The sequence below is a fragment of the Phascolarctos cinereus genome, unplaced genomic scaffold (genome assembly GCF_003287225.1).
Source record: "Phascolarctos cinereus isolate Bilbo 61053 unplaced genomic scaffold, phaCin_HiC Scaffold_9;HRSCAF=440, whole genome shotgun sequence".
Classification (NCBI taxonomy): Eukaryota; Metazoa; Chordata; class Mammalia; order Diprotodontia; family Phascolarctidae; genus Phascolarctos; species Phascolarctos cinereus.
Window position 1 is genome coordinate 52,576,674 of NW_027556402.1, and position 15,919 is coordinate 52,592,592.

At 41.8% G+C, this 15,919-nt stretch overlaps 1 protein-coding gene across 1 annotated transcript in view; it reads left to right on the forward strand.

Moving 5' to 3' along the window:
• The first annotated feature begins 1,182 nt into the window (after window positions 1-1,182).
• The window catches only part of FAM241A (family with sequence similarity 241 member A), an 87,821-nt gene continuing 73,084 nt past the window's right edge, over window positions 1,183-15,919 (forward strand). The window contains exons 1-2 of the mRNA XM_021001400.2: window positions 1,183-1,265; window positions 1,325-1,811. Of these exons, the coding sequence (XP_020857059.2) occupies window positions 1,183-1,265; window positions 1,325-1,811 (570 nt within the window). The remainder of the gene's footprint in view (window positions 1,266-1,324; window positions 1,812-15,919) is intronic.

Below are 15,919 nucleotides of genomic sequence, written 5' to 3' on the forward strand. Positions count from 1 at the left end.
AGCTGTGTGTCCTTGGGCAATCAATGTCCAGGGAATTTAAATTTAATTTAATTTTCTCATCTGTAAAATGAGAGGGTTGAAGTCCCTTCCACTTTAGACCTGTGATTCTATGACCCTTCATTTTATAGATGAAGAAGTAGAAGCGCAGAGGGGTGAATTCACTTGACCGAGGTCACTCAGCTAATTTAATGGCAGAATCAAGCCTGGATTCCAGGTCCCATGACTCTGTGCCAGAGCTAATTTTCTGACTGCATTCCAGTGAAGTTAAGTGTTAGTCAACAGAAAAGGAAAACAAGTCTTGGATGGGGGAGGGGGGGAGGAGGGAAGAGTGCAGGAGGAGCCAAGATAGAGAGGGAGATTCTGGAGGGGGAAAGAGAAAGAGAAGAAATAGGGTCAATGGGGAGGGAGAAAAAGGGTAGTGGAGGCAGAAAAGAGTAGGGGAGGGAAAAAGAGAAAGGGGAGAAAGACGGGAAGAGGGGAGAGAGAAAGAGAAATGGAAAAAGATCAGAAAAAAGGATGGACAAAGAGAAACAGAAGCAGAGACAGAAGGACCAGAACGACAAGAAGAGAAAGGAAAGGAAATGGGAAGATACAGAGAGGGAGAGAGGAAGAAGACAAACAGGTAGAAAGATGTAAGAAGAAAAAGAAATGAGGAAACTAGGGAAAGGGGAGAAAGAAAGAATGGGGGCATGAAAAAAGGGAGAGGAAAAGAAGGGGAAAGAGAAAAAGGGTGAGAGATGAAAGGTCAAAAGAGAAAAAAGAGGAGAGAAAGAGGGACGAGAGTAAAAAGGAGTTTAAATCAGTGGCAAGAAAAGAGGAGTGAAAAGAGATGAGCAAGGAAAATAAGAATTTGGAAAGAAAAAAAGTGAGAATAAAAATAAGAGGAAAAGTAAAAATAGGGAAAAGAGATAAAGACCAGGAATGGGAGAAAGGAGAGAGGAAAAAAACAAAGGAGGAAAGAAAAGAAAGAAAGAAGGGATGCAAAAAAGAGAGGAGACAAATAGAAAGAGGGATAGAAAGAAGAGGAGGAGTGGAGGCAAAGGAGGAGGAGAATGGGGGGGAATAAAGAATGGGAGGAAGAGAGAAAAGAAGAGGTAGAGGGGGAGAGGAGGAGGAGGATAAGTGGAAAGAGCCTACTGCCAGCCACAGAAGTGGCCCATACCTGAGCCAGGGGAGCCCTAGATGCCGCCTCCCCCGACCTCCCTTTCCCAGACCCTCGAGGCTCCGCCCCAGAGGCGGGGCGGCCGAGCTCAGGGGCGGGGCTGGCGAGTGCCTAAAGGGAGCGGGACAGAGCCTTTCACTTCTGTCCCTGGGGGCCGGCCAGCCGGGGCGGGGCTGGGCGGAGCGTCGATTCCGTAAGGCGCTCCCGGGGCCCCCGAGCCGAGCCGGCGGCGCCCTCCCGCCCAACGGCCTGTCAACAGTCGCGGGGGTCCGGGAGGGAAGACTCGGAAGCGGGCGAGGCCGTGAGTGCGTCCCGGATCCCCTCCCAGCTGGGCGGCCAGACTTGGCCCCGGGGAGGGGGCGGGATGTGCTCCGCCGGGGAGCTGCTGCGCGGCGCGGGCGGCGACGGGGAGCCGGACGAGGACGAGGACGGAGCCGACTCTGGGTTGGAGGGGCCGGAGCCGGGGCCGGGGCCGGAGCTTACGAAGCCGGAGGAGCAGGACAGCGGCCAGAGCCTGCTCGCGGGGCAACAGCCCCAGCAGCAGCAGCCGAGGAGGCGCGGGCGTCCCCGGCAGCCGCAGCCGCAGCCGCAGCAGCAGCAGCAGCAGCAGCGTGGTCCTGGAGGAGGCGGCCAGGAGCAGCCGGAGCAGGTGAGCAAACGGGCGAGCGGGGCCAGAGCCCCCGGGGTGCTGCCTGCCGGCCGGCAGTGCCAGTGCGTGCCCGGCGCCCGGGGGACGGACCGGAGCGCAGCGCTACTCCACCCCGGCACCGGGGAAGTTTCACTCCTAACGGGCTCCCCGGCCTCGGACTCGGCGTCCGCCGCGGGCATGAGGGGCTGCGCCTTCTGCTCCTTCTCCAGGGGCCGCCGGGGGACTGCGTCATAGGGCAGCTTGGGAGCATCAGGGTCAAGGTGTGTGCGTGGACAGGACCGTGCTGGGGGAGCGGCGTGCCTGCTCTCTCCAGCGTGTGCGAAGAGAAGCCTGGGCAGCCCCGGGTGCTCAGGGCATCCCCGGAGTCCGAGTGTGCTCTGCTCTCGCTTGGATGGCTGCCCATCCGCAGCAAGGTGCAGCGAGGGGGTGGAAAGTGGAGTGTCTGCCCCGGAGTTCGAAGCCCAGCTCTGCCACTTATGTTGTCTTGGCCATGTCGCTGATACCCTCTCTGAGCCTCCATTTCCTCATAGGGTAAAAAGAAGAGAATTGAGCCAAGTGATCTCAAAAGTCCCTTCCAACTCATAAATTGTGTCATCTTATATGGGCCAGTACACTCCTCTCCAGCTGTAACCTTACATGATTCTTTGTATACATTCCATATAAGTATGGTATAAATACGAGACACACATATATTATACATAGATGGTGTATATATTGTATATGTCTATGTGTATATATAAATGTGTGTGTACTATGCACATGGTATATAAAGAATCATGTGTGCATATGCAAAGAATATATACACATATACATTATATGTGTATGTGTATATAGATAGACACACACCACACATATCTGGTATGTATACAAAGATCTTATGTGTGTTTACAAAGAAATATGTATACACATATATACTATATATGATATGTATTCAAAAAGTTGTGTGTATACATACACGCATATATGTGATATCTATCTGTATTGTATTGTCTGTCAGTAAGCATTTGTTAAGCTAATACAGTGTGCCAAGTGCTGTACTAAACTCTGGAGAAACAAGCCCCTGTTCTCAAGGAGCTCACATTCTAATGGGGGAGACAAAAGAGCAAATAATTTGTTATGCAAGATATATACAGAGTAAATTGGAGATGAGCTCAGTGGGAAGGTGTTAACATTAAGGGAAACAGGAAGACTTCTGGAAGAGAAGCTGAGATTTCAGTATAGACACAGAGACTGTAAAAAGTGAAAGAGTCTGGATGACTTTTAAGGGCCTTTCCAGTTCTAAATCTATGCCTTTAAGAGTAAAATGACATTTTAAAGACCCTGGGAAATGTTTTCCTCTTAGGTCATTCTCATACTTACCGATTTGAATATTTCATCCACTCCATTCTAGAGAGGACTAATGCCTTATATCTGGCCTAAGTCCCTTCTGGTTTAGGCTCTTTTTTTCTTTAGAGTCCCAAAACAGCTGGTTACCACCTTATGTTGCATATATGTGGATGTGTCTTTTGCTTTCTTAGCCAAGTACTTGGCATGTAGAAGGTGCTTAATAAATGCTTATTGACTGACATATGTGAGGACATAATCCAGTGTTCTTTCCACTTTACTGTGCAATCAGGAGATCTGGATGAGAATCCTGAATTTCCTCACTTGCCATATAATGTTGCACTTAATTTCTCTGGGCCTCGTTTTCTTCAGAGTAAAAAGAGAGAACTGAAACCTGGTGATCTCAAAAGTCCCTACTGATGCTGCCATTCTGCAGTTCTGTATGTGATTGTATACATACTATATACAAAGTGTATAGGTACACAAATACTGTATTTTGTGTGTGAAAGTATGTTCAGCAACCAAACCACAAACACATGCTTTTTGATAACAAGCAAGTTATTTCTAATCTCTGAAAGCAAATAGAATCGCAAGCTGATACAGAAGAGAAAGCGAAGTTGGGTTTATGTTGGTATCAAAGGTGGAAGGGAACTGAGATAAGGGAAAAGGAGAAAGTGAGCAATTCCAAAATCCCTCCCAGGCTGCTCCAGTCCCCTAATATCCTCAGTATATAATCAGAGCAATGTAAAGAGAATGAAGTGGCAGCCAAAGTGAATGGAGCAAAGTTTAAGGTGAATTTTGACTAGTAAATACAGTAATTTATAGCCTGACAAATGACCTAGGTAAATCAGTAACAGTCATATTAGTTGACAGGAATATAGTTTATTGTATTTTATATTTAAATGATTTTCCTACCTATTACATGAGCTCTTTGTTTATTTTACCTTTCTTTAAATCCCCAGCACTTCTCACACTGCCTGGCACACAGGGGCCACTAATTGCTTGCTCACTAACTGACTGACCTATAGCTTGGTGAACAGACGTATTACATCCCATCCTTCTCACCTGCTTTTTTCTACCCTCCCTCAAAAACAACCAAACAAAAACAAAAACAACCAAAAACTCCATTTCTAAATTAATAAATATATTCCAATCAACATAAATTATTTTAGCATATGAAACTAAAATCAGAAAATATACTTTTTTTAAAAAAGCACCCAAAAAGATGTAATTTAGTGCCAAGTTCAGCTTTGACAACCTTGATTTGTCACTGTTATCTGTGGACAAGGTGATGACCAAAGCCTAGAACTAGTAACCTGAGTGGTTCTAAGCCCCTTCCTGGCACCCTCTCTGAATTGGTTGCACCACAGTGACTCAGTAACAAAAAGCATTACTTTCTTATACCTTAATCCCCCAAATGGAAAAACAAAGCCTAGGAGTCAGAAATCTAATTGAAATGGCTTTGGAGGATGGGGGGGGGTGTCTGAGAGGGAAATTCAAGTTGTGGTTTCCTAAATAAATGATCAGATGAATCTGAAGTGTTTGATTATAGCTGATATTTAAAACAGTGCTTTCACGTTTGCAGTAAAGCACTTGTCTTGTATTATCTCATGGGACTCTAACAACTTTGTGAGGCCAGTGCTGTTGTTCTTATCCCAGTTTTACAGATAAGGAAACTGAGGCAAAAAGAGGTTAAGGGACTTGCCCGGGATTACGTGGCTAATAAGTGTCCCCAGTCCATCTATCTAGCAATTCTCACAAGGTCAACTTGTTGCTCATATAGGTGAGTCCTCATTTGTGTCCCTTATGTCATTAAAATTTATTTATGACAAAAAAAAGAATAGAAAAAATAAGCAGGAGAGCAAAGGAATATGCTTTAGTAGTATTAGAGATTTTGTATGTCAGTAGAAAACATACATATCTTTCCTTCATTTTATAAGTGCAAAGTTCAGTTTCCTAGAGGCTTTTGAAAATGTAAATAGATCATTCAGTTTGGCAGCTGGAAGAAAGTGTTTAGCCAAGCTTACTAGCACTTTACAGTGCTGTATAGTTGAAAAAACTGCACTGGAGTCATGACTGATCTACTCCATCAGTGTTACAGCTATACCAATACTATTCAGTACGTTACAGTCAAGGAGCCCAGAACATTAAAATTCATTGCAGTTAGAAACTGCGTTCATTCTTAGCAGACAGAAACAAATTCTAGAAGAAAAGCAGCTCTTTTTACAAGCTGTTATCATCATACAGACATTTCCTTGTTGTCTTACCATGAAAATGTAATTCATAATTTCATGTGTTGCCTGTAGAAGGAATAATGACTACAGCAAAAAATTGGTAACCAGGTCAATTCGGAACCACCACCATCTTCCCTCCTTCTTTATCTGGTATCCTTCCAGTGACAGGCAAGCAACAGGTTCATTGGGGATACAGAATGCGAACAAAATGAAAGACAGTCTGCTCTCTCCCTCCAATGGGAGAAGACAGTATATGAAAGATTGCTGAAAAGGGTGGAAGGAGGGGGTAGGGTGGGGTGGGGTGGAAAGATAAAGGACCAGAAGGTACCCATGGCAGGGGCATTGTGGCAAAATCCAGAGAGTCAGAAGCACAACTGGAAAGGGAATGAAGGATGGCAGGCCTGAGCCCTTAACAAGCTAGACCCCAGAAGGAACTCACCAGTGGCAGAAGGGGTCTGAGCAGAGGCATAGTCCAGAGTGAGAAGGCAGCTGAGGCGTGGTAGAAAACTCAGGAGAGTCAAGTAGCAAAAGAGCTTGACTTCCTTATCCCTTAAATCCCCAGAAATGGAAATGAAGCAGTGTTGGTGGGTATTCACTATGAAATGATGTAATTTTGGAAAGTAGTGAATAGAACACAGAAACAACCCAGAAAACTGTTTAGTTTTTTTTTTCAATTCCCAATTGGGTTCCATCAGCTATTGAGGAGAATGAGCTAAATTGCATTTGGGAAGTGCTTTTACAGATCCCAAGCTGTTCCCTGACAGAAAAAACCCATCTTTTTTAAAACCAGTGCTCTCCCTGTGATTCTTTTTGGACTGTGAAACATGGAACACTATCATGAGATCTCCAAAGAATCAGAATTATGAGGGACCCAGAGGGCAGTGGATGGTTATAAGTAGTAGCCTGCAGTAGCAGCACATTACCAATGATGACATATATGCAAGAAGTGATCTAAAACAATACAGGAGTATAAAGTCGGTCCATAAGAAAACGAAGTAGGCCATTCATGGAATAACAAAAAAGAATAGTAGCCGTGCTGCTACCCTGAAATGTAAAAACACCTGGAAAAAGGCAGGCTGGCTGGCTAATGAAATCCTCGTTTGTTGTTGTTGTTGAATTATTCTCAGTCATGTCCAACTCTTCCTGACCCCATTTATGGTTTTCTTGGCAAAAATACTGGACTGATTTGCTATTTCCTCCTCCAGCTCACTTTACAGATGAGGAAACTGAGGCAAACAGGGTTAAGTGACTTGCCCAGGGTCACACAGCTAGTTAAGTGTCTAAGGCCTTATTTGAACTCAGGAAGATGAGTCTTCCTAACTCCAGGCCCAGCGCTCTGTGCACTGCACCATCTACCTACCCCAAATTCTCTAAGGAAGATTATATTTTTAAGGGGATCACTCAGGATAGTGTTCTTGTTGTTTCTCCATTCATTCTTGGAGAGGACTAATGACATTAGGAGGGTGATGTCTTGACTTGTAAGGGAATTGGATCTAATCGAGGCAAAGCTGTGCAAAGTCATCCGCCGCACTCTTTCCTCCAGAGCCATCTGGGTCCAGTGACAAGACATAGATCGGGATGACTGGTCTGGATGCAGTGGGGGACCTTGGCTTTTTTAAGTTAAAGGTCTTTCCCGGGTCTCAGTTTCCTCTAACTTCGAAGCCCTAGCTCTTTCTACTGTACAGGAAAGGGGGCAGAATGTGGTAGGAAGACTACTTAGGAGCTATTACAGTAATCTGGATAACAAGAAGTGATGGTATGACTAGTGACCGAAGTGGAAGCTAGAAGGAAAGCAGAAAGATTAAAGAGATGGAATCATAGGACTTGGCAACGAATTGCTTATGAGAGACAAGAATAGTCAAAGAGAACCCCAAGCCTGGATGACCAGATCAAGAGAAAGGGAAGTTAAAGGTATGGAGTAGGTTTTAGGGAAGAGATGAGTTGTTAGGAAGTTAGGTGTACTTGGGAACAAGGTGGGTCTGCTGGGTAGTCTATGCCCAGTGTCCTCTTTCCTCTTGCTCTCAGGGTAAGATTGGTTGAGAATACATCCAGTGCTGGAGAGTTCCCTCATCTAGAAGATCACAGCTTCACCCTGGTTATCAGAATATTTGAAATGGTAGTAGGCTCTCTCTCAAAGACTGGGTTATAAGTCAGGATGTTCCTTGTGATAGAAAACAATGGTGGTTAGGTTTCTAAAGCAGCCTACAGAGGTACATTTAACACATAATGTAGCTGAACTAATAACTAACCTGAATAATTGGTCCTGGAAACAATGAACCATATGGTATAAAAAGAAGGATGAAGAGGCTCACCTCTGCCTTTCCAGATGTGAGACCTGCCCTAGTCAAAATTAAAGAGGGCAAGATTTTTTATGACACACTACACCTGTGTGTGTGCCACTGTCCTACCAATTACTGTCTCTTTTGCCCCAAATCATCCATTGTGCCTTATGCCACACTGATTGGCTGTCCCGAGTGAGGGGAGGGTGGTGTAATCCTGAAATACTCATCTCCAACTGATTTCACCTATCAGTCCTTTAAGACACATCTCAAGTCACACCTCCTTCTAGGAGACTTCTCAGCTCTTTGTATTGATTGGCACAGTGGATTAGAGCAACAGGCCTGGAGTGAGTGAGGAAGACCTAAGTTCAAATCCAACAAAGAAATTGCAAAACACTAGTGTCTTTGCCCAAAGATCACAAAGGGATCACAAAGAGTTCGACATGACCGAAATGACTGAAAACAAAAAGATCTGCTTCCAAATTATACCCTTTCTGTCCTTTTTCCTCTTCTAAAGCAGAACTCCTGTTACTTCAGTGCAGTTAGGATTAGTTTTTGGAAAGAAATCAAGTCTTATTGACCTATTTCATTTTTGTTGCCATTTCCTTCTCCAGCTTATTATACAGATGAGGAAACTGAGGCAAACAGGGTTAAGTAACTTGCCCAGGCCTGTCAAACTAGTAAGTATGTAAAGACAGATTTGTACTTAGGAAGATGAATCTTTCTGATTCCAGGCCCGGTGCTCAGCCGCCTCGCTGCCTTCAAACTAATTCATAGTAATATGTGAGTGAGGGCACCAATTCTGTTGAATGACTTTTTTAATTTAAAAATTAGATTGAAAAATAGATGCTAAAAATGTGCATATCTCTACTAGTGGAATTTGGACAAGTAAACGCGTAGGCAGGTTTTCCCAGCCCTGGAAGTCTGGTAGGCAGTGGAAAGAGCTCTGATTTGAGGTTGGACGACTGGGATTCAATCCTGGTTCTGCTACAATACTGGAATACAGAGTCAGTCCATAAGAAGAGGAAGTGGGCCATTCAAGGGATAGCAAAGGAGAAGAATGGCAACCTGGAGGACCTTTAGCAAGTCACAACCTTTTTGGAACTCAGTTTCCTCATCTGTAAAATGAAGGGGCAATATACTAGATGATCTCTAAAGTCCCTTTCAGATTTAAATTCATCATCCTTTTTCTACTTTTGAGTCCATAGATTCTTTTAAGAATGGGGCAGCTAGATGGCGCAGTGGATAGAGCACCCACCCTGGAGTCAGGAGGATCTGAGTTCAAATGCGGTCTCAGACTTGACACTTAGCTAGCTGTGTGACCTGAGCAAGTCACTTAACCCCAATTCCCTCACCTAGAAAAAAAAAAAGAGAATAATGGGGCTTTGTTTGTTTGTTTTTCTTTCATAACTGCTTTCATAACAGGATCTACAGTTGGGGCAGAGAGGGTATTCATCAGTTACATAATACTTGTAGTCATTAATTTAATTTCTTTGTTTACTGACTTCCAATTTAAATATTGAATTTCTCCTTCTAACTAATAGTTCTTAAGGTAAGCCTCTGTAAATAGGCAGGATTCCAAAGCAGGTTAAGAAGGGTAGTAATTATAATTTTATGTGACTTGAAAGGCCTAGGCAGGGCTAATTTATTACAATATTTTAAAAGTTTGTCATTATTGAATATAAAATTTTGGAAGAGTTTAGAAAAGATGTTTTCATTTTGGGGGTTCAAAGTGCCAAAGGGGTGTTCATAAGTATATCTCAGTGCAGGAGTGAGTCTTAGGAGCAGAATTTTGTGTATAGAGAAATTGAGGCATGGAATATCATGCTGACCCCAAAGCCTGATAGAACCAGGGTTTCTTATTAGCTTCATTAGAGCTGTCTTAAGTAATGTCCAGTACCAGGGCATACATCACTATTGATTATGTTCCATCATTATGAGATAATGGTATAGCTTCAAAATATATGACTTAGCTTCTAAACTTCAGACTAAGTGACCTAAAGTTCTTTCTAACTGATTCTGAGTAAAGAAAGAATAGCATTTCTGGGCACTTTCCTGTTTAGGCCAGGGTTGGTTCATCTTAGTATCTCAGTGTTCCGATTAACCATGACTCATTAACCTTAATGCTAACTGCTACAAGTAGGGGCTCATTTTTTCCTGGGGCACAGTCCTCAGAAGAGTGGTTTGGGAATTGGTAATCACTAAGAATCCTCCTGGGTTCATAAAGAACAGGTTGTCCCAGACTAATCACTTTTCTTTCTTTCTTTCTTTCTTTCTTTTTCTTTCTTTCTTTCTTTCTTTCTTTCTTTCTTTCTTTCTTTCTTTCTTTCGTTATTTAATAAATGTCTCTTTAGATCTTTTAAAGATGTTAAAACTAGGAGCAGTGAGCTGAAGTTTCAGAGAGGTAGATTTCAGATCCATGTGAGGGAGAACTTCTTAACAGTTTAAGCTGTCTCATTGGCTAGTGAGTTCCCCCTCACTGGAGTGAGTCTGGACAACCGTGAGTTGGGAATTACTCTGTAGGTTTTTCATTATTAAACATAAACTTTTAGAAGAGTTCAGAAAGGGCATTTTCATCTTGGGAGTTCAAAGTGCCAATTATATCTTAGTAAAGGAGGTAAGACTTGAGTCTTAGAAGCAGTACTTTGTATATGAAGAAACTGGGACATGGTGTTGTGGACCTGATAGAGCCAGGGTATTTTATTAGAAATGTCAAGTGCCACTCATTCCTTAGGACAGTGGATGGTTTGAGGCTTAAAGGAGTCTCTGGTATGGGTTGAATTAGATGATTTCTGAGGATACCTTTCAGCCTTCAGATTTCTGTTTGAAATTCATCAACATAATCATCACTAAAATTTCTTGTAGAATTTGGATATTCATTAATATCTGACACTACGGTCCAACTATCTCTATAAAGTAAGTTAAGAAAATGATTATGATAATGTGTGGGTTTAACACAACTGCTACTCTTTGGGGGCTGTAGTAGGCTGGTCTGATTCAAGCTGTATGGAAGTTAGAGTGGAATGAAACATCTGCAGACCATCTAACAGTTAACAGAGGGTTTCTTTAGCCATAGCATGGGGAAGACAGCCCAGCAAAAATACCACACTGGTTCTGGTAGAGGCAGGGCCCTCCCACTCTCACACCCATTGTCTCCATGCAAAACTTGTCTGATTAGCTGTGTATGTTGGGTGTGGTGACTCAGAGGGCTAAATCTGAAGAGCACTGAATCCTTCTGGGCTTGCCTTATATCCTGGAGGACTGGAGCCTTAAACCCCTAGGAGCCAATCAAGTCTCTGGGATGACTCCCTTGCCTTTTTTAAATTGTCTACACTTTTTTATTTTATTTTTTAAAATAATATATATTTTCCCCAATTACATGTCAAGACAATTTTTAGCATTCATTTTTACAAGATTTAGAGTTCCAAATTTTTCTACCTTCTTCCTCTTCTGAAGATGGTAGGCAATTTGATATAGGTTATACATGGGCTATCATGTAAAGCATATTTCCATATTAGTTACAGTTGTGAAAGAAAAAAACAGATCAAAAGGGAAAACAAAAACACAAGAAAGAATAAAGTAAGTGGAAAAACACATGCTGCAATCTGCATCCAGAGGACATCAGTTCTTTATCTGGATATGGATAGCATTTTCCTTCCTGAGTCTTGGATCATTGTGTTGCTGAAAGCTGAGTCATTCATAGCTGAGCATCACACAATGTTGTTGATACTGTGTGCAATGTTTTCCTGTCTCTGCTCATTTCACTTTGTATCAGTTTGTACAAGTCTTTCCAGGTTTTTCTAAAACCTGCCTGCTTCATCATTTCTTATTGCACAGTAGTATTGAATTACATTCATATCCCACAGCCTGTTGAGCCATTCCCCAATTGATGGGTATCCCCTCAATTTCCACTATTTTGCTACCACAGAAAGGGCTGCTATAAATATTTTTCACACATGTAGGTTCTTTCTCCTTTTTTATGATCTCTTTGGGATCCAGACCTAGTAGTGGTATTGCTAGATCAAAGGGTATGCACAAGTTGGTTGCCCTTTGGGCATAGTTTTAAATTGCTGTCCAGAATGGTCGAATTAGTTCACAACTCTACCAACAAAATGCCCCAGTTTTTCTACATCCTCTCCAAACATTTATAATTTTCCCTTTTTGTCATATTAGACAATCTGATAGGTGTGAGGTGGTACCTCAGAGTTGTTTTAATTTGCGTTTCTCTAATCAGAAGTGATTTAGAACACTTCTTCATATGCCTATAGATAGCTTTGATTTCTTCCTCTGAAAACTACTTGTTCATATCCTTTGACCATTTATCAATTGGGAAATGGCTTATATTCTTATAAATTTGACACAGTTCTCTACATATTTCAGAAATGAGGACTTTATCAGAGACATTTGCTGTAAAGATTGTTTCTCAGCCTTGTGCTTTCCTTAATCTTGGTTGCATTGGTTTTATTTGTACAAATTTTAAAAAAAATTTTAATATAATCAAAATTATCTGTTTTACAATTTGTAATGCTTGCTATCTCTTATTTGGTCATGAATTCTTCCCTTCCCCATAGAACTGACAGGTAGACTTCACTTATGGTGTCACCCTTTATATCTAAATCATGCACCCAATTTTGACCTCATCTTGATATATGATGTGAGATGTTGGTCTGTGACTAGTTTCTGCCATATTCTTTTCCAGTTTTCTCAGCAGTTTTTGTCAGATAGTGAGTTCTTATCCCAAAAGTTGGGGTCTTTGGGTTTATTAAACACTAGGTGATGATGGTCATTGACTACTGTGTCTTGTGTACCTAATCTATTCCACTGATCTACTACTCTATTTCTTAGTACCAGATAGTTTTGATGATAACTGTTTTATAATATAGTTTGAGACTGGTGTTGCTAGGCCACCTTTTTTTTTTTATTAGTTCCCTTGATATTCTTGACCTTTTTGTTCTTCCAAATAAATTTTGTTGTTATTTTTTCTAGCTCTGTCAAATAAATTTTGGTAGTTTGATTGGTATGGCACTGAATAAATGAATTAGTTTAGGCAGAATTGTCATTTTTATTATATGAGTTCAGTCTACCCATGAGCAGGTTGATATTTTCCCAATTGTTTAGATCTGATTTTATTTGTGTGAAGTGTTTTGTAATTGTGTTCATATAGTTCCTGGGTTTGTCTTGGTAGGTAGACTCCCAAATGTTTTATATTATTCACAGTTATTTTGAATGCAATTTCTCTTTCTATCTCTTGCTGCTGGGCTTTGTTGGTCATATAAGAAATGCTGATGATTTCTGTGGGTTTATCTTATATCCTGCAATTTTGCTGAAGTTGTTAATTATTTCAAGTAGTTTTTACTTGATTCTCTAGGCTCTAAGTATACCATCATATCATCAAAGAGGGATAATTTTGTTATCTCATTGCCTATTCTAATTCCTTCAATTTCTTTTTCTTCTCTTATTGCTCCAGCTAACATTTCTAGTACTACACTGAATATTAGTAGTGATAAGGGGCATCCTTGCTTCACCCCTGCTTGTATTGGAAAGGCTTCTAGCTTATCCCCATTATGGATAATGCTTAATGATACTGCTTGTCATTTTAAGGAATGCTTCCTTTATCCTGTGCTCTCTCATGTTTTCAATAGATAGCATTTTCTGGATCTGTTGAGGTAATCATATGATTTCTATTGGTTTTGTTATTGATATAGTCCAACCAACCCTGCATTCCTGGTATAAATCCTATCTGGTCATAGGGTATAATCCTTGTGATATGTTGCTATAATTAATTACCTTGCTAGTATTTTGTTCAAAATTTTTGTGTTGATATTCATTAGGGAAATTGGTCTATAATTGTCTTTCTCTGTTTTAGCTCTTCCTGGTTTAGGTATCAGCACCATATGTATGTCATAAAAGGAGTTTGGTAGGACTTCTTTGCCTATTTTTCATTCTTTTGAATTTATTTGATTGATTCATGATGTCTCATAGAGTCATTAGCTTTCACTTGCTCAATTCTAACTTTTAAGGAGTTGTTTTCCTCAGTTAGCTTTTGTACTTTCTTTTCTATTTGGCCAGTTGTACTCTTTAAGGAATTGTTTTCTTCAGTGGATTTTTGTATTTCCTTTTCCATTTGGCCAATTCTATTTTTTCCAAGCTGTTGATTCTTTTTTCGTACTTTTCTTGAACCACTCTCATTTCCTTTCCCAATTTTTCGTTTGCCTCTCTTACATGATTTTTAAGCCCCTTTTTGAGCTCCTCCATAAGTTCTTTCTGGGCTTGAGACCACTTCTCATTTTTCTTTGGAGTTTTGCCCATAGGTATTTTGACATTGTTATCAAACAATGAGTTTGCGTCTTGATCTTCCCTGGCACTATAATAACTTTCTATAGTCAGATTCTTTGTTGTTGTGGTGGTGGTGGTTGTTTGCTCATCTTTTTGGGGCCTTTTCCCCTTCTTTTAAATTTGATCCCTGCTGCCAGGGTATAAGAAGCGCCGTCTCAGGCTTCTTGTGCCTAACCCTAACCCTAACCTTCGCTATTTATGTGGTATTGCACTGATGTTTCCCAGAGGTGAGACCCATGGGGGCCCCTTGTGTCTGGTGCTGCACTGAGGCGGGTATGGTAAGTGTGGGGGGGGGGTGGCTGGACTTCTCGAGGCCATAGGAATCTGGCAGCTTACCTAGTGCTGAGCTGGGGTCCTAGTGCTGGTGTGTGCTGAGGCCAGTGGGGTGTTTCTGCATTTCCCTGGGAATACACTGAAGCACATGGAGGTCTGGCCCCTGGAGGTTGCCTGCTCGCCTAGGGCTACCCTGAAGCAAGTGGCTGCCCATTCCCCTGACTGTGCTGAGGAACGTGGGGGTGGGGGGTGGGGTCATGGCGTTGGTGCTTGCCTGCTCAGGCTGGTTTGCTGAAGTGGGACTTGCTTCTGTCTTGCTGGGACGCTACCTCTCCTGGACTGCGTTTCCTTTTCATCTGAGTGAAACAGACCTTTCCTGCCAATGTTCCAACTTTCTAGGGCTCAGAGATTGTTTCACCCCATCTTTCTGCTGTTTCAGGATTTGTTTTGAGGTGCTATTTTATGCTTGTTTGGAGGTGAATATTGAAGAGTTACGGTGATTTATGGCTTACTCCACCCTTTTAGCTCCTGGAAGTCACCCTTGCGTCTTAAGGGGAAAGATCTGGCCTAGCCTACACTCACCACAGCACCCCCACCACAAGGGGGATCATCTTAATCATTTTAATTGCTGATGTTATTAAACAGTCCAGTGTGGAGATTTACTATTAGATCAACAACAATAATAAAAGGAAACCTTTTTTGTATTTCTACTTTTAAATGGAAAAATAAATTTTTAGTGGGTTGTCAGAAGGGAAGTTAAGGGAAGAAAAAGTTCTCCTGGCTCAGATAGAAACACAGAATTTTTATAACTGGAAAGGACCTGCAAGATTATCTATTCCAATTTGCCTAAAGGCACATAGCTGTATAGTGGCAGATCCCAAAATAGAAGTCAGGTCTCCTGCCCCCACGGCCCCAACCCTCACTCCTTAACTCTCGTATATATAACAAGTACTCATTAATGGTAGAGGAAGAGAAACTGCGACAGAGGGATGAGGAAATGTCTTTCTGTTATATTTTGTTCTAGTTCCATAAATTTTGTAACCAGTAATATAAGTACTAAAAGACAGCAGGGAATAGCAGATAAAGCTGATTTGGAGCCAGGAAGATTGGGGTTCAGCTCTTTGAGGTATACTGGCTCCTTAACATTACGTAAGTTGCTTTAACTTCTCTGTGTTCTAGGAACAGATTCAAATAGAAATGGATCCCCATAAGCTACATATTGACTTAGAAAACCACAGATTTGCATTATCTAGGTTATATTGTAGGAAACAGCTAGGTGGCCCAGTGAATAGAGCACTGAGCCTGCAGTCAGGAACACTTGAGTTCAAATTTGGCCTCAGACACTTAATAGCTATGTGACCCTGGCAAGTCACTTAAAACTCTGCCTTAATCCACTGGAGAAAGAAATGGCAAATCACTCCAGTATCTTTGCCAAGAAAACCTTATGAACAGTATGGTTCACAGGGTCACAAAGAGTCAGTCATGACTGAACAACAACAACAACATTGTATTGTATTTTTACTTATTTTGTTAAACATCTTCCCGTTACATTTTAATCTGGTTCTGGCCAAACTTTTGTTTGGTCACATAGACCAGTGCTTCTTAAAGCGACCCACAGTTTAAGAAGTGCTGAAGGGGTCGTGAGTGGAAAAAGTTTAAGAAG